The sequence below is a fragment of the Heterodontus francisci genome, chromosome 19 (genome assembly GCF_036365525.1).
Source record: "Heterodontus francisci isolate sHetFra1 chromosome 19, sHetFra1.hap1, whole genome shotgun sequence".
NCBI lineage: Eukaryota > Metazoa > Chordata > Chondrichthyes > Heterodontiformes > Heterodontidae > Heterodontus > Heterodontus francisci.
Genome location: NC_090389.1, coordinates 11,605,310 through 11,625,375, shown reverse-complemented (window position 1 = coordinate 11,625,375; position 20,066 = coordinate 11,605,310). Strand labels below are relative to the sequence as shown.

Below are 20,066 nucleotides of genomic sequence, written 5' to 3'. Positions count from 1 at the left end.
AGCAAAGTCAGGAGAATTTATAATGGGGAATAGGAAATAGCAGAGAAACTAAATAAATATTTTGTGTCTGTCTTTGAGGAGGAAAATACTAAAAAACCTCCCAGAGATAATGGAAAATCAAGGGACTAGTGTAATTGAGGAACTGCAAGATCTTAATATTAGTTTTAAAAAAAGTACTGGAGAAATTAATGGGACTATTGTTAATAAATCCCCTGGACCTGATGATCTACATCCCAGACTGTTGAAAGAGGTGGCTGTAGCAATAGTAGATGCATTGGTGGTCATCTTTCAAAATTCTATCAACTCCGGAATGGTTCCTGCAGATTGGAAGGTGGCAAATGTAAACCCATTATTGAAGAAAGGAGGGAGAGAGAAAACAGGAACTACAGACCCGTTAGTCTAACATCAGTCATAGGGAAAATACTAGAATCTATCATAAAGGGTGTAATAACAGGACACTTAGAAAATAATGGTAGGGAGAACCTCCAGTACCTTAAGTAAACATTGGTGACGGTGAGGTTGGCGGACCAGCAGAGCAGTGCAACTGATTTAACTTTCACCTCCTCGTCTTCCACAAAACAACCGCACTTTCAACCAACTTCGATCTATCAATCCGTATGGTAAAGTATTTCATATACACATTGACATTTTCTAAGTATCATTACTAAATCTTCAGCCTTTCTTCTTTTCTCTAGGGCCCTCACAGGAAGAACACAAGCCACTTCCCACACAGGACAAGGACTCTTCAGGAGACCTCATCATTCCTGAGGACACACCATTGCAGGCACCAGCGCAAAGACTGGCACATTGAGTGGACATGTTAATCAGACAGATGGGACGGCACCGCGTGAGTTACATAGAACGATTGAATTCAAATTACTGTTGCCTGATTACAAGTCCGTCACACCTTCACCCTACCTACCGCTCACCCTACATTCTTATTCTAACACTTCAAAGTCTGGTGCACTGTGTATACTGCACCCACCCTGACCCACTCTCCTGCATCTCACCATTGGAGGCAGACTTTTCATTGATCACATCCCCACGTGAAGAAACTCTCTCGCAAAACCCCTCTTCCAACCAGTGAGCAAGCCTTCTTCAAAACCCTTCTCAAGAATTCTTTTTTTGGATGCCAGCTCTGGTTATTTCCCCATACTCTTCTTTTCTAGTGTCAGCCTGGCTTGATTGTTTAATCAACAGCCTGACATAGTCATACTCACAGTATCAGAATTTTCAGCCGATATCCCAGAATCTTCCATCATTATCCCTGGGTATTTGCTGCCTCACTGGCAGGACAGACACAACAGAGGTGGTGGCATAGTGGTATACATCAGGAGGTAATAGCCCTGGGAGGTGTCAACACTGACTGTAGACACCATGAAGTCTTATGGCATCAGGTCAAACATGGGCAAGGACGCGTCCTGCCGATTACCATCTACTGCCCTCCCTCAACTGATGAATCTGGACTCCTCCATGTTGAACACCACTTGGAAGAAACATTGAGGGCACAAGGGCACTGCAAGTACTCTGGGTGGGGGACAGCAATGTCCATTATCCAGAGTGGCTTGATAGCACCACTACTGACTGAGCTGGCCATGTCCTTAAGGACTTAACTGTCAGACTGGGTCAGTGGCAGGTGGTGAGAGAAGCAACACTAGGGAAAAACCTACTGACCTCATCCTCACCAATCTATCTGTAAAGAAAGACTTGTATTTATATAGCACCTTTCACAACTACAGGATGCCCCAAAGTGCTTTACAGCCCATGAAGTACTTTTGAAGTGTGGTCACAATGTGATAATGACCAGATAATCTGTTTTAATGATGTTGATTGAAGGATAAGTATGGATAACACCCCAGCCCTTCTTCAAAACGATGTATTGGAATCTTTTACATCCACCCGAGAGCGCAGACGGGGCCTCAGTTAATGTTTCATCCAAAAGACAGCACCTCCAGCAGTGCAACACTCCCCCCAGGACTGCACTGGAGTGTCAGCCTTGATTGTTGTGCTCAAGTCCTGGAGTTGGACTTAAACCCACAACCTTTTGACTCAGAGCCAAGAGTACTACCACCTGCAACAGAACAGACACAGATGCATCTGTCTATGACATTATTGTTAGGAGTGACCAATGCACAATCCTTGAGGAGGCAAAGTCAGTCATCACATGGAGGACACCCTCCATCATGTTGTGTGGCATGACGAGCATGCTAAATAGGATAGAATCAGAACAGATCTAGCATCTCAAATCTGGGAATCCATAAGGCACTGTGGGTCATGATCAGCAGCAGAATTGCATTTCACCACAATCTGTAACCTCATGACCTGGTACATCACTCGCTCTAGCATTCCCATGAAGCCAGGGGATCAAGCCTGATTCAATGAAGATTGTAGGAGATCATGTCGGGAGCAGCACCAAAACTATCTAATGATGATGTGCCAACCTGGTGAAGCAACAACAAAGGGTTACATGCATGCTAAACAACAGAAACAACATGCTATAGACAGAGCTAAGCGATCTCACAACCAATTGATCAGATCACAGCTCTGCAGTCCTGCCACATCCAGTCGTGAATGGTAGTGGAAAATTAAACTACTACCGGGAGGAGGCTCCATGACCATCTGTCAATAATGGCAGAGTGCATGAGATGGTTTGCAACCATCTTCACCTAGAAGCGCTGAGTGGATGATTCATGTAAGCCTCCTGCTGAGGTCCCCAGTCCTTAGCTAATTAGATTCACTTCACATGATATCAAAAAATGGCTGACCGCACTGGGTACAGCAAAGGCGATGGGTCCTGACAACATTCCAGCTGTAGTTCTGAAGACTTGTATTCCAGAACTAGTCACACTTCCAGCCAAGCTGTACAGTTACAACACTGATATCTACCCAAACATGTGAAAAGTTGCCCAGGTATGCCTGTTCACAAAAAATAGGAGAACTCCGATCCGAGCATTTACTGTCCCATCAGTCTACTCTTAATCATCAGCAAAATGACGGAATGTGTCATCAACAGAGCTATCAAACAGTCCATGCCTACATGCAGCACGACCTGGACAACATTCAGGCTTGGCCTGATTGGTGTCAAGTAACGTTCGCATCACACAAGTGCCAGTCAATGACCATCTCCTGATCGTCCTGATCTCAGTGGCGGTGGAGAGGCCTCATGCCGCGCCACGATGGGACCTCAATTTAAATATGTAAATAAATTAACTCACCTGAATAAATGAAGTTCCAGTTGCCTTCTGATGTGCCACCACAATCTGAATCCTGGCGGTCGGCACTGTCGGGCCTTCGAATTCCCATCTGGGGAAACGAGGCGCGACACCTGTTTCTTGAGCTTACATTGAAACAGTGTGAGAGGCCAAGGACAGAGAGGTCAGAGTGGATGTGGGACAGAGAATTGAAGTGCCTTGGACAAATTGTTGCTATTACTGTGGTTAATATTTCCACATCCCCTGGATGTGTTGTTAACATTTTCACATTACTTTGACTTTTTAAAATTCATTCACGGGATGTGGTAGTCGCTGCTAAGGGCAGCATTTATGGCCCATCCCTAATTGCCCTTGAGAAGGTGGCTTTAACCACTGTAGTCTGTGTGGTGAAGGTACATGCACAGTGTTGCTAGGAACGGAGTTCTGGGATTTTGACTCAGGGACAATGAAGGAATGGAAATATATTTGCAAGGCAAGATAGTCTGTGTCCTTCTAGGTAGTAGAGGTCATGGGTTTAGGAGTTGCTTTCGAAAGAGTCTTGGTGAGTTGCTGCAGTGTATCTTGTAAATGGTACACACCGCTGCCTCTGTGCGCCCAGTGATGGAGGGAGTGAATGTTTAAGGTGGTGGATGGGATGCTGATCAAGAGGGCTCCTTTGTCCTTGATGCTGTTGAGCTCCTTGAGTATTGTTGGAGATGCACCCATCCAGGCAAATGGAGGATATTCCATCACACTCCTGACTTGTGCCTTGTGGATGGTGTAAAGGCATTGGGGAGTCAGGAGGTGAGTCACTCTCTGCAGAAACACCCAGTCTCTGACCTGCTTTTGTAGCCACAGTATTTAAGGGGCTGGTCCAATGAAGTTACTGGTCAATGGTGACAGTCCCGGATGTTGTTGGTGGGGGATTCAATGATGGTAGTATCATTGAACATCAAGGGGAGGTGGCTAGACATACTCTTACTGCCGGCGTCAGGGTCGGTGGCAGGCCTAATCCAGAGCAATCTTCATGTGCCCCCCACGCAGCACCCCCCACCACCATTCCTGACGTCGAAGGATCTATAAAATTCAGCAAGTTAACTCTGTTTCTCTCTCCACAGCTGCTGTCAGACCTGGTGAGTTTATTTTTATTCGTTCATGGCATGTGGGTGTCACTGGCTAGGACAGCATTTATTGCCCATCCCTAATCGCCCTTGAGAAGGTGGTGATAGAACTGCTGCAGTCCATGTGGTGTAGGTATACCAACAGTGCTGTTAGGAAGGGAGTTCCATTATTTTGACCCATCGACAATGAAGCAACAGCGATATAGTTCCAAGCCAAGAAGGTGGTGTTCCCATGCATCTGCTGCCCTTGTCCTTCTTGGTGGTAGAGGCTGCGGGTTTGGAAGGTGCAGTCTAAGGAACCTTGGCGAGTTGCTGCAGTGCATCTTGTAGATGGTACACACTGCTGCTACTGTGTGTTGGTGGTGGACGGAGTGAATGTTTGTGGATGGGGTGCCAATCAAGCGGGCTGCTTTGTCCTAGATGGTGACGAGCCTCTTGAGTGTTGTTGGAGCTTCACCCATCCAGGCAAGTGGAGAGTATTCCATCACACTCCTGGCTTGTGCTTTGTAGATGGTGGACAAGCTTTGGGGAAACAGGAGGTGAGTTACTTGCTGCAGGATTCCTAGCCTCTGACCTGCTCGTATAGCCATGGTATTTATGTGGCTACTCCAGTTCAATTTCTGGTCAATGGTAACCCCCAAGATGTTGATAGTGGGGGATTCAGCAATCATAATGCCATTGAATGTCAAGGGAAGATGGTTAGATTCTCTCTTGTTTGAGATGGTCATTGCCTGGCATTTGTGTGGCACGAATGTTACTTGCCACTTATCAGCCCAAGCCTGGATATTGTCCAGGTCTTGCTGCATTTCTACACGGGCTGCTTCAGTATCTGAGGAGTCATGAATGGTAGTGAACATTGTGCAATCATTAGCGAACATCCCTGCTTCCTACCTTATGATTGAAGGAAGGTCATTGATGAAGCAGCTGAAGATGGTTGGGCCTAGGACACTCCTGAAGAACTCCTGCAGTGATGTCCTAGAGATGAGATGATTGACCTCCAACAACCACAGCCATCTTCCTTTGCGCTAGGTACAAGTCCAACCAGCTGAGAGTTTTCCCCCTGATTCCCATTGACTCAGTTTTGCTAGGGCTCCTTGATGCCATACTCAGTCAAATGCTGCCTTGATGTCAAGGGCAGTCACTCTCACCTGACCTCTGGAGTTCAGCTCTTTTGTCCATGTTTGGACCAACACTGTAATGAGGTCAGGGGCTGAGTGGCCCTGGTGGAACCCAAACTACGCGTCACTGAGCACGTTATTGCTGAGCAAGTGCTGCTTGATGGCACTGTCGATGACACCTTCCATCTCTTTGCTGATGATCAGGAGTAGACTGATGGGACATTAATTGGCCGGGTTGGATTTGTCCTGCTTTTTATGTCCAGGACATTCCTGGGCAATTTTCCACATTGCCGGGTAGATCCCGGTGTTGTAGCTGTACTGGAGCGGTTTGGTTCGGGGTGCGGCAAGTTCTGAAGCACAGGTCTTCAGTAATATTGTCGGAATGTTGTCAGGGCCCATCGCCTTTACAGTATCCAGTGCTTTTTATCGTTTTTTGATATCACGCAGAGTGAATCGAATTGGCTGAAGACTGGTATCTGTGATGATGGCGATCTCAGGAGGAGGCTGGGTTGGATCAACAACTCGGGACTTCTGGCTGAAAATCGTTGCAAACACTTCTTTATCTTCTGCACAGTGGCACAGTGGTTAGCACTGCAGCTTCACAGCTCCAATGACCCGGGTTCGGTTCTGGGTACTGCCTGTGTGAGTTTGCAAGTTCTCCCTGTGACCGCGTGGGTTTCCGTCGGGTGCTCCGGTTTCCTCCCACAGCCAAAGACTTGCAGGTTGATAGGTAAATTGGCCATTATAAATTGCCCTTAGTGTTGGTAGGTGGTAGGAGAATGGTGGGGATGTGGTAGGGAATATGGGATTAATGTAGGATTAGTATAAATGGGTGGTTGTTGGTTGGCACAGACTCGGTGGGCCAAAGGGCCTGTTTCAGTGCTATGACTATATGTGCTGGGGTCCCCCATGATTGAGGATGAGGATATTTGTGGAGTCACCTCCTCCTGTTAGTTTTTTAATTGCCCACCATCATTCATGACTGGATGTGGCAGGACTGCAGAGCTCTGATCTGATCCATTGGTTGTAGAATCACTTAGCTCTGTCTATCGCATGCTGCCTATGCTGTTTGGCACACAGGTAACCCTGGGTGAAGCTTCACCAGGTTGACACTTTATGTTGAGGTATGCCTGGTGCTGCTCCTGGCTTGCCCTCCTGCACTCTTCATTGAACCAGGGTTGATCTGCCAGCTTGATGGTAATGGTAGAGTGGGAGATATGCCGAGCTATGAGGTTACAGATTGTGGTTGAGTACAATTCTGCTGCTGCTGATGGCCCACAGCGCTTCATGGATGCCCAGTTTTGCATGCCAGATCTGTTTCAAATCTATCCCATTTAGCACGGTGGTAGTGCCACACAATAAGATGGAAGGTATCTGTTTCATCTTTATGTTGTTTTCTGGTTCCCAGATGTTGGAAGGAATCACACTTTAAACTTGGAAAAGGCTGGAGTCAGTCTAGTTTATTCAGCACCATGCTCTGTGCTGTAGAATCTGATTCCACTGGTTCTTGTGTTACATATAACCTGACTCCCCAGTGCAGCCGTGAATGTAGCCCCCCACTGGAACACTTACACATAACAACTAGTTCCTAGCTAATTAGTTCCTAACACTTTACGGATAGTATAACAATATATAGCATATATAACATCCCTCTTTCTTTAAAACATAATGCCCCTATATCAATATTACTGTCAATATAAATAAAGAAGATTATCATCCGACTTGTGGAAATAATCGGAACCCCTTTTTAGAGTTTTTTACAGCGTGTATTTTTTTTAAAACATATTACTCACGGTATCGCTTGGGTAGTAAGATGTTGTGCCTCCATCTTAGAACATAGAACATAGAACAGAACAGCACAGTACAGGCCCTTCGGCCCACGATGTTGTGCCGACCCTTTAACCTACTCTAAGATCAAACTACCTACATCGCCTTCATTCTACTATCATCCATGTACCTATCCAAGAGTCGCTTAAATGTCCCTAATGTATCTGCTTCTACTACCACCACTGGCAGTGCATTCCATGCACCCACCAGTCTCTGTGTAAAGAACCTATCTCTGACATCTCCCCTAAACCTTCCTCCAATCACCTTAAAATTATGCCCCCTGGTGATAGCCCTTTCCGCATTGGGAAAAAGTCTCTGGCTATCCACTCTATCTATACCTCTCATCATCTTGTACACCTCTATCAAGTCACCTCTCATCCTTCTTCGTTCCAATGAGAAAATCCCTAGCTCCCTCAACCTTTCTTCTTAAGACATGCCCTCCAGTCCAGGCAGCATCCTGGTAAATCTTCTCTGCACCCTCTCTAAAGCTTCCACATCCTTCCGATAATGAGGCGACCAGAACTGAACACAATATTCCAAGTGTGGTCTAACCAGGGCTTTATAGAGCTGCAGCATAACCTCGCGGCTCTTAAACTCAATCCCCCTGTTAATGAAAGCCAACACCCCATACGCCTTCTTAACAACCCTATCAACTTGGGTGGCAACTTTGAGGGATCTATGGACGTGGACCCCAAGATCCCTCTGTTCCTCCACACTGCCAAGAGTCCTGTCTTTAAGCCTGTATTCTGCATTCAAATCCGACCTTCCAAAATGAATCACTTCACACTTTTCCAGGTTGAACTCCATCTGCCACTTCTCAGTCCAGCTCTGCATCCTGTCAATGTCCCGTTGCAACCTACAACAGCCCTCCACACTATCCACAACTCCAGCAACCTTTGTGTCATCGGCAAACTTACTAACCCAGCCTTCCACTTCCTCATCCAAGTCATTTATAAAAATCACAAAGAGCAGAGGTCCCAGAACAGATCCCTGCGGAACACCACTGGTCACCGAGCTCCAGGCTGAATACTTTCCATCTACTATCACCCTCTGTCTTCTATGGGCCAGCCAATTCTGTATCCAGACAGCCAACTTTCCCTGTATCCCATGCCTCCTTACTTTCTGAATGAGCCTACCATAGGGAACCTTATCAAACGCCTTGCTAAAATCCACATACACCACATCCACTGCTCTTCCTTCATCAATGTGTTTTGTCACATCCTCAAAGAATTCAATAAGGCTTGAGAGGCATGACCTGCCCCTCACAAAGCCATGCTGACTATCTCTAATCAAACTATGCTTTTCCAAATAATTATAAATCCTGTCCCTCAGAATCCTCTCCAATAATTTGCCCACCACCGATGTAAGACTGACTGGTCTGTAATTCCCAGGGTTATCCCTATTCCCTTTCTTGAACAAGGGAATAACATTTGCCACCCTCCAATCATCTGGTACTACTCCAGTGGACAGTGAGGACGCAAAGATCATCGCCAAATGCGTGGCAATCTCTTCCCTCGCTTCCCGTAATAACCTTGGGTATATCCCGTCTGACCCCGGGGACTTATCTATCCTCATATTTTTCAAAATTTCCAGCACATCCTCCTTCTTAGCATCAACCTGTTCGAGCATATCAGCCTGTTTCACGCTGTCCTCACAAACGACAAGGTCCCTCTCACTAGTGAATACTGAAGCAAAGTATTCATTAAGGACCTCCCCTACCTCCTCCGACTCCAGGCACAAGTTCCCTCCACTATCCCTGATCGGCCCTACCCTCACTCTGGCCATCCTCTTGTTCCTCACATAAGTGTAGAACGCCTTGGGGTTTTCCTTAATCCTACCCACCAAGACTTTTTCATGTCCCCTTCTAGCTCTCCTAACTCCATTCTTCAGTTCCTTCCTGGCTACCTTGTAATCCTCTAGAGCCCTGTCTGATCCTTGCTTCCTCAACCTTAAGTAAGCTTCCTTCTTCCTCTTGACTAGCTGTTCCACATCTCTTGTCATCCAAGGTTCCTTCACCCTACCATCCCTTCCTTGCCTCATCGGGACAAACCTATCCAGCAGTCGCAGCAAGTGCTCCCTAAACAACCTCCACATTTCTGTCGTGCATTTCCCTGAGAACGTCTGTTCCCAATTTAAGCTCCCCAGTTCCTGCCTAATAGCATTGTAATTCCCCCTCCCCCAATTAAATATTTTCCCATCCCATCTGCTCCTGTCCCTCTCCATGACTATAGTAAAGGTCAGGGAGTTGTGATCACTATCTCCGAAATGCTCTCCCACCGAGAGATCTGCCACCTGGCCTGGTTCGTTGCCAAGCACCAAATCCAACATAGCCTCCCCTCTAGTCGGCCTATCTACATATTGAGTCAGGAAACCTTCCTGGACACACCTGACAAAATCTGCTCCATCCAAACTATTTGCACTAAGGAGGTTCCAATCAATATTAGGGAAGTTGAAGTCACCCATGACAACAACCCTGTTACTTCTGCACCTTTCCAAAATCTGCCTCCCAATCTGTTCCTCCGTGTCTCTGTTGCTATTGGGGGGTCTATAGAAAACTCCCAATAAAGTGACTGCTCCTTTCCTGTTTCTGACTTCCACCCATAATGACTCAGTAGGCAAACCCTCCTCGATGACCTCCCTTTCTGCAGCTGTGATACTATCCCTGATTAGCAATGCCACTCCCCCTCCTCTTTTACCTCCCTCACTATTCCTTTTGAAACATCTAAACCCCGGAACATCCAACATCCATTCCTGCCCCTGTGATATCCAAGTCTCCGTAATGGCCACAACATCGTAGCTCCAGGTACTGATTCATGCTCTAAGTTCATCACCCTTATTCCTGACACTTATTGCGTTAAAATAGACACACTTCAACCCATCATATTGGCTGCAACTTTGCCCTGTCAACTGTCTAACCTTCCTCACAGACTCTCTGCACTCTGTATCTGCCTGTTCAACAGCTACCCCATCCACTGATCCGTAGCTCCAGTTCCCATCCCCCTGCCAAACTAGTTTAAACCCTCCCGAAGAGCTCTAGCAAACCTCCCGCCCAGGATATTGGTGCCCCTCCAGTTCAGATGCAACCCGTCCTTCTTGTACAGGTCCCACCTTCCCCAGAAGGTATCCCAATGATCCACATAACTGAAGCCCTCCCTCCTACACCAGCTCTGTAGCCACGTGTTCAGCTGCACTCGCTCTCTGTTTCTAGCCTCACTAGCACGTGGCACCGGTATCAATCCTGAGATTACTGCTCTGCTCGTCCTGCCTTTTAGCTTCCAACCTAACTCCCGATATTCGCTTTTCAGGTCCTCATCCCTTTTCCTAGCTATGTCATTGGTACCGATGTGTACCACGACTTCTGGCTGCTCCCCCTCCCCCTTAAGAATCCTGTAGACTCGATCCGAGACATCCCTGACCCTGGCACCTGGGAGGCAACATACCATCTAGGAGTCTCGTTCGCGACCACAGAATCTCCTGTCTGTTCCTCTAACCATTGAATCTCCTATCACTATCGCTCTCCTATTCTCCCCCCTTCCCTTCTGAGCCACAGAGCCAGGCTCAGTGCCAGAGACCTGGCCGCTGTGGCTTTCCCCTGGTAGGTCTTGTAGATCTTGTAGATTTGTCATTTGTTGCTCTCAGTGGTGATTTTGCACACTGCACAGGCGATGTTGTGTCACTTGCTGGTGATGTTGTTAATGTTGTCTCACTGGGTAGTGATGTTTCCGGTGTTGTTGATGGTCTTTTCTGTTGTTCCAGCTCAGGTGTAGGTCGAATATGGATTCTGTTCCTTCTCATTTGGTTACTGGTTTCGGTCTCAATGATATATGACCTTGAGGTCTCAGCTTCACCAACAACTTTTGCTGGGCTCCAGGTTTTCACGATTGGATCCTGTACATGTACAGTTTGTCCTTTCAACAGCTCGGATAGGGATTTAGCATATTTGTTGAAGTGTTGCTCTCCTCTTATCTGTGCTTCAGTGAGTTGTTGTCTAACTTCCTCCTGGTCACTTGAAGGGTCTATTTTGCTTGGCAGAGTAATCTTATATTTTCTTCCATTTAACAGCTCTGCAGGTGATTTCATGTCAGCCTTGAGAGGCGTGGATCGGAGTGACAATAAGGCCAGGTTTTGGTCTTCCTTCATCTCTTGGCATTTCACAAGTGTTCTTTTGACCGACTGGACGTGTCGTTCTATAAATCCGTGACCCCGTGGGTAGTGTGATGATGAGGTGATGGTGTTGAACCCATACTGGTCTGCGAATTCCTTAAATTCTCTGGATGTAAATTGGGTGCCATTGTCGCATATTAACCTTTCAGGAATCCCTTGCGCAGTGAACAGAACTCGTACTGCTGAGATTATTGTTGTGGCTCTCCAGTCTTTCATCTTCTGGATAAAAGGGAACTTTGAGTAGTAGTCTGCGACTATGAGATACCATTCTTGATTATGTGTGAATAAATCGACTACTACAGTATGCCAAGGTCTGGGTGGTACTTCAGTAGCTATCGTCTCCTCTTTCTGTTGTGTGTTTCTGTACTTCTGGCATACATTGCATAAAGAGACCATATTTTCGATGTCTTTGTATATGCCTATCCAGTACACAGCTGATCTGGCTCTGAGCTTCCACTTCTCCATTCCCATGTGGCCTTCATGTTTCTTCTCCAGAAGTTCTTCCTGCATTGTTTTGGGTCTGATTATTCTGGATCCGGCCAGCAGAACACCATCTTCGAGTGAGATGTCATCTCTGATAGACCAGTACTGCCGTATTCAGAATCACAGAATCACATATTGCTGGCTGTGTGTACTGTATCCTATCAGGTCATCCCTGGATCACTCGCTGAGACAGCATCTGTCACTCTTCATCTTTGCTGGTCTCATCTCTAATTTGACTCGGTTTTGGTGGTGTTATATTCACTAGGTGATGAATCTTTATGCCTAGATCTTCTATCTCGTGTTTCTCCTGTGGTGACAACCGAGATAGGATGTCTGCCAGCACCATTTCTCTTCCTGGCTTCTATTTCAGAGTGAAATCATAACTCTGAAGCCTGAGTAACCTCTGCAGTCTTGCTGATGCTTTACATAGATTTTTCTTGTAGATCTGCTCCAGTGGACGATGATCACTCGCCACTGTGAACCTCCTCCCACAGAGATTTGTGTGGAACTTCTCACATCCATACACAACTGCCAAAAGCTCTCTCTCTATGTTGGCATATCTTGTCTCAGCTGATGTCAGAGCTTTGGACACAAATGCTATTGGCTTTCCCTCTTGTACCAGGGCTGCTCCCGTCCTTTTGTGGAAGCATCTACTTGCAGAGTGACAGGTTTCTTTCTGTCACAGTCTGACAGACTTGTCTCCTTGCATACTACCTTTTTGAATTTGTTGAAACTGCTGTCGTGTAATTCTGACCACTGATACTCTACATCTTCCTTCATCAGCTCCCGCAGGTTTGCTGTGTGTTCCAACATGTGTGGAATAAAGGAGCTCATGTATTCTATCAAACCAAGGCAACTTCTTAACTCTCTCTGATCTCTTGGGGCTTCCATCCCCGAGATGGCTGAGATTCACTCAGGGCTTGGCTTAACACCGTCAGGTGTGCACACCATTCCGAAGAACTGGTATTCTGTCACTTTCACAATGCATTTGTCTGCATTTAGCTTAATCCCAGTTTTCCTGGTTCTCTCCATGGCTTCATGTAGATGGTTGTCATGATCTTTTCCATCTACACCATATATCTGGATATCATCAGCGATGCTGACTGCTCCTTTCCATCTCCTGTATGCCTCATCTACTTTCAGTTGGAACACATCCTCGCTCACTTTGAGGCCAAAGGGTAAATGCAGAAATTTTCACCATCCAAAGAATGCGTTGAATGTTGTCAACAGTGAAGATTATGTGTCTAGCTTTACATTTCAGTACTGGGTAATAATGGAAGAGCAGTATTGGGTAATAAAGGAATAGCAACATCGAGTAATAATGTAGCAGCAGCACTGGGTAATAATGAAAGAGCAACATTGGGTAATAATGAAACAGCTACACTGGGTAATAATGGAGCAGCAGCACTGGGTAATAATGGAACAGCAGCACTGGGTAATAATGGAGCAGCAGCACTGTGTAATAATGGAACAGCAGCACTGGGTAATAATGGAGCAGCAGCACTGTGTAATAATGGAACAGCAACATTGGGTAATAATGAAACAGCTACACTGGGTAATAATGGAGCAGCAGCACTGGGTAATAATGGAACAGCAGCACTGGGTAATAATGTAGCAGCAGCACTGGGTAATAATGAAAGAGCAACATTGGGTAATAATGAAACAGCTACACTGGGTAACAATGGAGCAGCAGCACTGGGTAATAATGGAACAGCAGCACTGGGTAATAATGGAGCAGCAGCACTGTGTAATAATGGAACAGCAACATTGGGTAATAATGGAGCAGCTGCACTGGGTAATAATGGAACAGCAGCACTGGGTAATAATGGAACAGCAAAACTGGATAATAATGGAACAGCAGCACTGGGTAATAATGGAACAGCAGCACTGGGTAATAAAGGAGCAGCAGCACTGGGTAATAATGGAACAGCAAAACTGGGTAATAATGGAACAGCTGCACTGGGTAATAATGGAACAGCAGCACTGGGTAATAATGGAGCAGCAGCACTGGGTAATAATGGAAAAGCAACGCAGGATAAAAATGGAACAGCAGCACTGGTTAATAATGGAGCAGCAGCACTGGGTAATAATGGAGTAGCTGCACTGGGTAATAATGGAACAGCAGCACTGGGGAATAATGGAGCAGCACCACCGGGTAATAATGGAGCTGCAACACTGAGTAATAATGGAACAGCAGCAATGGGTAATAATGGAGCAGCAGCACTGGGTAATAATGGAACAGCAGCACTGGGTAATAATGGTGCAGCAGCACTGGGTAATAATGGAACATCAAAACTGGGTAATAATGGAGCAGCAGCGCTGGGTAATAATGGAACAGCAAAGCTGGGTAATAATGGAACAGCAGCACTGGGTAATAATGGAACAGCGGCACTGAGTAATAATGGAACAGCTATACTGGGTAATAATGGAACAGCAGCATTGGGTAATAATGGAACAGCTACACTGGGTAATAATGGAACAGCAGCACTGGGTAACAATGCAGCAGCAGCACTGGGTAATAATGGAACAGCAGCACTGGGTACTAATGGAACAGCAGCACTGGGTAATAATGGTGCAGCAGCACTGAGTAATAATGGAACAGCATCACTGGGTAATAATGGAGCTGCAGCACTGGGTAATAATGGAACAGCAACACTGGATAATAATGGAGCTGCAGCACTGAGTAATAATGGAACAGCAGCACTGTGTAATCATGTAGCAGCAGCACTGGGTAATAATGGAGCAGCAGCACTGGGTAATAATGGAGCTGCAGCACTGGGTAATAATGGAGCAGCAGCACTGGGTAGTAATGGAAGAGCAACACTGTGTAATAATGGAATAGCAACACTTGGTAATAATGGAACTGAAGCACTGGGTAATAATGGAAGAGCAACACTGAGTAATAATGGCACAGCAATACAGGGTAATAATGGAACAGCAACACTGGGTAACAATGGAACAGCAGCACTGGGTAATAATGGAGCAGCAGCACTGTGTAATAATGGACCAGCAGCACTGGGTAATAATGGAACAGCAGCACTGGGTAATAATGGAACAGCAGCACTGGATACTAATGGAACAGCAGCCTTGGGTAACAATGGAGTTGCAGCACTGGGTAATAATGGAACAGCAGCACTGGGTACTAATGGAACAGCAGCACTGGGTAATAATGGAATGGCAACACTGGGTGATAATGGAACAGCAGCACTGGGTAATAATGGTGCAGCAGCACTGAGTAATAATGGAACAGCAACGCTGGGTAATAATGGAACAGCAGCACTGTGTAATAATGGAGCAGCAGCACTGGGTAATAATGGAATAGCAGCACTGGGTAATAACAGAATTGCAGCACTGGGTAATAATGGAGCAGCAGCACTGGGTAATAATGGAACAGCAGCACTGGGTAATAATGGAGCAGCAGCACTGGGTCATATTGGAGCACCAGCACTGTGTAATAATGGAGCAGCAGCACCGGGGAATATTGGAACCGCAGCACTGTGTAATAATGGAACAGCAGCACAGGGTACTAATGGAACAGCAGCACTGGGTAATAATGGAACAGCAGCACTGGGTACTAATGGAACAGCAGCACTGGGTAATAATGGTGCAGCAGCACTGAGTAATAATGGAACAGCATCACTGGGTAATAATGGAGCTGCAGCACTGGGTAATAATGGAACAGCAACACTGGATAATAATGGAGCTGCAGCACTGAGTAATAATGGAACAGCAGCACTGTGTAATCATGTAAAAGCAGCACTGGGTAATAATGGAGCAGCAGCACTGGGTAATAATGGAGCTGCAGCACTGGGTAATAATGGAGCAGCAGCACTGGGTAGTAATGGAAGAGCAACACTGTGTAATAATGGAATAGCAACACTTGGTAATAATGGAACTGCAGCACTGGGTAATAATGGAAGAGCAACACTGAGTAATAATGGAACAGCAACACTGGGTAACAATGGAGCAGCAACACTGTGTAATAATGGCACAGCAATACAGGGTAATAATGGAACAGCAACACTGGGTAACAATGGAACAGCAGCACTGGGTAATAATGGAGCAGCAGCACTGTGTAATAATGGACCAGCAGCACTGGGTAATAATGGAACAGCAGCACTGGGTAATAATGGAACAGCAGCACTGGATACTAATGGAACAGCAGCCTTGGGTAACAATGGAGTTGCAGCACTGGGTAATAATGGAACAGCAGCACTGGGTACTAATGGAACAGCAGCACTGGGTAATAATGGAATGGCAACACTGGGTGATAATGGAACAGCAGCACTGGGTAATAATGGTGCAGCAGCACTGAGTAATAATGGAACAGCAACGCTGGGTAATAATGGAACAGCAGCACTGTGTAATAATGGAGCAGCAGCACTGGGTAATAATGGAATAGCAGCACTGGGTAATAACGGAATTGCAGCACTGGGTAATAATGGAGCAGCAGCACTGGGTAATAATGGAACAGCAGCACTGGGTAATAATGGAGCAGCAGCACTGGGTCATATTGGAGCACCAGCACTGTGTAATAATGGAGCAGCAGCACCGGGGAATTATGGAACCGCAGCACTGTGTAATAATGGAACAGCAGCACAGGGTACTAATGGAACAGCAGCACTGGGTAATAATGGAGCTGCAGCACTGAGTAATAATCTAACAGCAGCACTGTGTAATCATGTAAAATCAGCACTGGGTAATAATGGAGCAGCAGCACTGGGTAATAATGGAGCAGCAGCACTGGGTAATAATCGAACAGCGGCACTGAGTAATAATGGAACAGCTATACTGGGTAATAATGGAACAGCAGGACTGGGTAATAATGGAGCAGCAGCACTGGGTAATAATGGAACAGCGGCACTGAGTAATAATGGAACAGCTATACTGGGTAATAATGGATCAGCAGCACTGGGTAATAATGGAACAGCGACACTGGGTAATAATGGAACAGCAACACTGGGTAATAATGGAACAGCAACTCTGTGTAATAATGGAACAGCTACACTGGGTAATAATGGAACAGCTATACTGGGTAATAATGGAGCAGCAGCAATGGGTAATAATGGAACAGCAACACTGGGTAATAATGGAACAGCAGCTCTGTGTAATAGTGGAACAGCTACACTGGGTAATAATGGAACAGCTATACTGGGTAATAATGGAACAGCAGCATTGGGTAATAATGGAGCAGCAGCACTGGGTAATAATGGAACAGCAGCACTGGGTAATAATGGAACAGCCACACAGGGTAATAATGGAACAGCAGCACTGGCTAATAATGGAACAGCAACACTGGGTAATAATGGAACAGCAGCACTGTGTAATAATGGAGCAGCAGCTCTGGGTGATAATGGTGTAGCATCACTGGGTAATAATGGAACAGCCGCACTGGGTAATAATGGAACAGCAACACTGGGTAATAATGGAGCAGCAGCACTGGGTAATAATGGAACAGCAGCACTGGGTAATAATGGAACAGCCACACAGGGTAATAATGGAACAGCAGCAATGGCTAATAATGGAACAGCAACACTGGGTAATAATGGAACAGCAGCACTGTGTAATAATGGAGCAGCAGCTCTGGGTAATAATGGAGCAGCAACACTGAGTAATAATGGAACAGCATCACTGGGTAATAATGGAGCTGCAGCACTGGGTAATAATGGAACAGCAACACTGGATAATAATGGAGCTGCAGCACTGAGTAATAATGGAACAGCAGCACTGTGTAATCATGTAAAAGCAGCACTGGGTAATAATGGAGCAGCAGCACTGGGTAATAATGGAGCTGCAGCACTGGGTAATAATGGAGCAGCAGCACTGGGTAGTAATGGAAGAGCAACACTGTGTAATAATGGAATAGCAACACTTGGTAATAATGGAACTGCAGCACTGGGTAATAATGGAAGAGCAACACTGAGTAATAATGGAACAGCAACACTGGGTAACAATGGAGCAGCAACACTGTGTAATAATGGCACAGCAATACAGGGTAATAATGGAACAGCAACACTGGGTAACAATGGAACAGCAGCACTGGGTAATAATGGAGCAGCAGCACTGTGTAATAATGGACCAGCAGCACTGGGTAATAATGGAACAGCAGCACTGGGTAATAATGGAACAGCAGCACTGGATACTAATGGAACAGCAGCCTTGGGTAACAATGGAGTTGCAGCACTGGGTAATAATGGAACAGCAGCACTGGGTACTAATGGAACAGCAGCACTGGGTAATAATGGAATGGCAACACTGGGTGATAATGGAACAGCAGCACTGGGTAATAATGGTGCAGCAGCACTGAGTAATAATGGAACAGCAACGCTGGGTAATAATGGAACAGCAGCACTGTGTAATAATGGAGCAGCAGCACTGGGTAATAATGGAATAGCAGCACTGGGTAATAATGGAATTGCAGCACTGGGTAATAATGGAGCAGCAGCACTGGGTAATAATGGAACAGCAGCACTGGGTAATAATGGAGCAGCAGCACTGGGTCATATTGGAGCACCAGCACTGTGTAATAATGGAGCAGCAGCACCGGGGAATATTGGAACCGCAGCACTGGGTAATAATGGAACAGCAGCACAGGGTACTAATGGAACAGCAGCACTGGGTAATAATGGAGCTGCAGCACTGAGTAATAATCTAACAGCAGCACTGTGTAATCATGTAAAATCAGCACTGGGTAATAATGGAGCAGCAGCACTGGGTAATAATGGAGCAGCAGCACTGGGTAATAATCGAACAGCGGCACTGAGTAATAATGGAACAGCTATACTGGGTAATAATGGAACAGCAGGACTGGGTAATAATGGAGCAGCAGCACTGGGTAATAATGGAACAGCGGCACTGAGTAATAATGGAACAGCTATACTGGGTAATGATGGATCAGCAGCACTGGGTAATAATGGAACAGCGACACTGGGTAATAATGGAACAGCAACACTGGGTAATAATGGAACAGCAACTCTGTGTAATAATGGAACAGCTACACTGGGTAATAATGGAACAGCTATACTGGGTAATAATGGAGCAGCAGCAATGGGTAATAATGGAACAGCAACACTGGGTAATAATGGAACAGCAGCTCTGTGTAATAGTGGAACAGCTACACTGGGTAATAATGGAACAGCTATACTGGGTAATAATGGAACAGCAGCATTGGGTAATAATGGAGCAGCAGCACTGGGTAATAATGGAACAGCAGCACTGGGTAATAATGGAACAGCCACACAGGGTAATAATGGAACAGCAGCACTGGCTAATAATGGAACAGCAACACTGGGTAATAATGGAACAGCAGCACTGTGTAATAATGGAGCAGCAGCTCTGGGTGATAATGGTGTAGCATCACTGGGTAATAATGGAACAGCCGCACTGGGTAATAATGGAACAGCAACACTGGGTAATAATGGAACAGCAACACTGGGTAGCAATGGAACAGCTGCACTGGGTAATAATGGAGTAGCAGCACTGGGTAATAATGGAGCAGCAGCACTGGGTAATAATGGAGCAGCAGCACTGGGTCATAATGGAACAGCAGCACTGGGTAATAATGGAGCAGCAGCATTGGGTAATAATGGAGCAGCAGCACTGGGTAATAATGGAACAGCAGCATTGGGTACTAATGGAACAGCAGCACTGGGTAGTAATGGAACAGCAGCACTGGGTAATAATGGAGCAGCAGCACTGGGTCATAATGGAACAGCAGCACTGGGTAATAATGGAGCAGCAGCATTGGGTAATAATGGAGCAGCAGCACTGGGTAATAATGGAACAGCAGCATTGGGTAGTAATGGAACAGCAGCACTGGGTAGTAATGGAACAGCAGCACTGGGTAATAATGGAACAGCAGCACTGCGTAATAATTGGGCGGCACAGTGGCGCAGTGTTTAGCACCACAGCCTCACAGCTCCATTGACCCCGGTTCAGTTCTGGGTAAGGCCTGCGTGTAGTTTGTAATTTCACCCTGTGACTGTGTGGTTTTCTGTCGGGTGCCAAAGACTTGCAGGTTGTTAGGTAAATTGGCCATTATAAATTTCTCGTAGTGTAGGTAGTTGGTAGGAGAATTCAGGGAAGATGGGGATGAGTGGTTGATGGTCGACACGGACTCGGTGGGTCGAAGGGCCTGTTTCAGTGCTGTCTCTCTCTAACTC

The 20,066-nt window shown here is 46.1% G+C and overlaps 1 protein-coding gene across 1 annotated transcript; it reads left to right on the top strand.

The window, feature by feature from the left end:
• Positions 1 to 12,802: 12,802 nt before the first annotated feature.
• Positions 12,803 to 19,806, top strand: LOC137380321 (uncharacterized PE-PGRS family protein PE_PGRS54-like). Its single transcript, XM_068052252.1, has 3 exons — positions 12,803 to 12,842; positions 13,166 to 13,771; positions 13,859 to 19,806. Exons 1-3 carry the CDS (start codon positions 12,803 to 12,805, stop codon positions 19,804 to 19,806), a joined length of 6,594 nt encoding a protein of 2,197 aa, XP_067908353.1.
• Positions 19,807 to 20,066: the final 260 nt, after the last annotated feature.

Excerpts from the sequence above, each read along its gene's own strand:
- LOC137380321 (XM_068052252.1), top strand. The coding sequence starts at position 12,803 with ATGGCTGAGATTCACTCAGGGCTTGGCTTAACACCGTCAG. Across the intron at positions 12,843-13,165 it reads GCTTGGCTTAACACCGTCAG|TACTGGGTAATAATGGAAGA; the intron begins GTGTGCACACCA and ends TTTACATTTCAG. Across the intron at positions 13,772-13,858 it reads TAATGGAACAGCAGCACTGG|CTGCACTGGGTAATAATGGA; the intron begins GTAATAATGGAA and ends ATAATGGAACAG.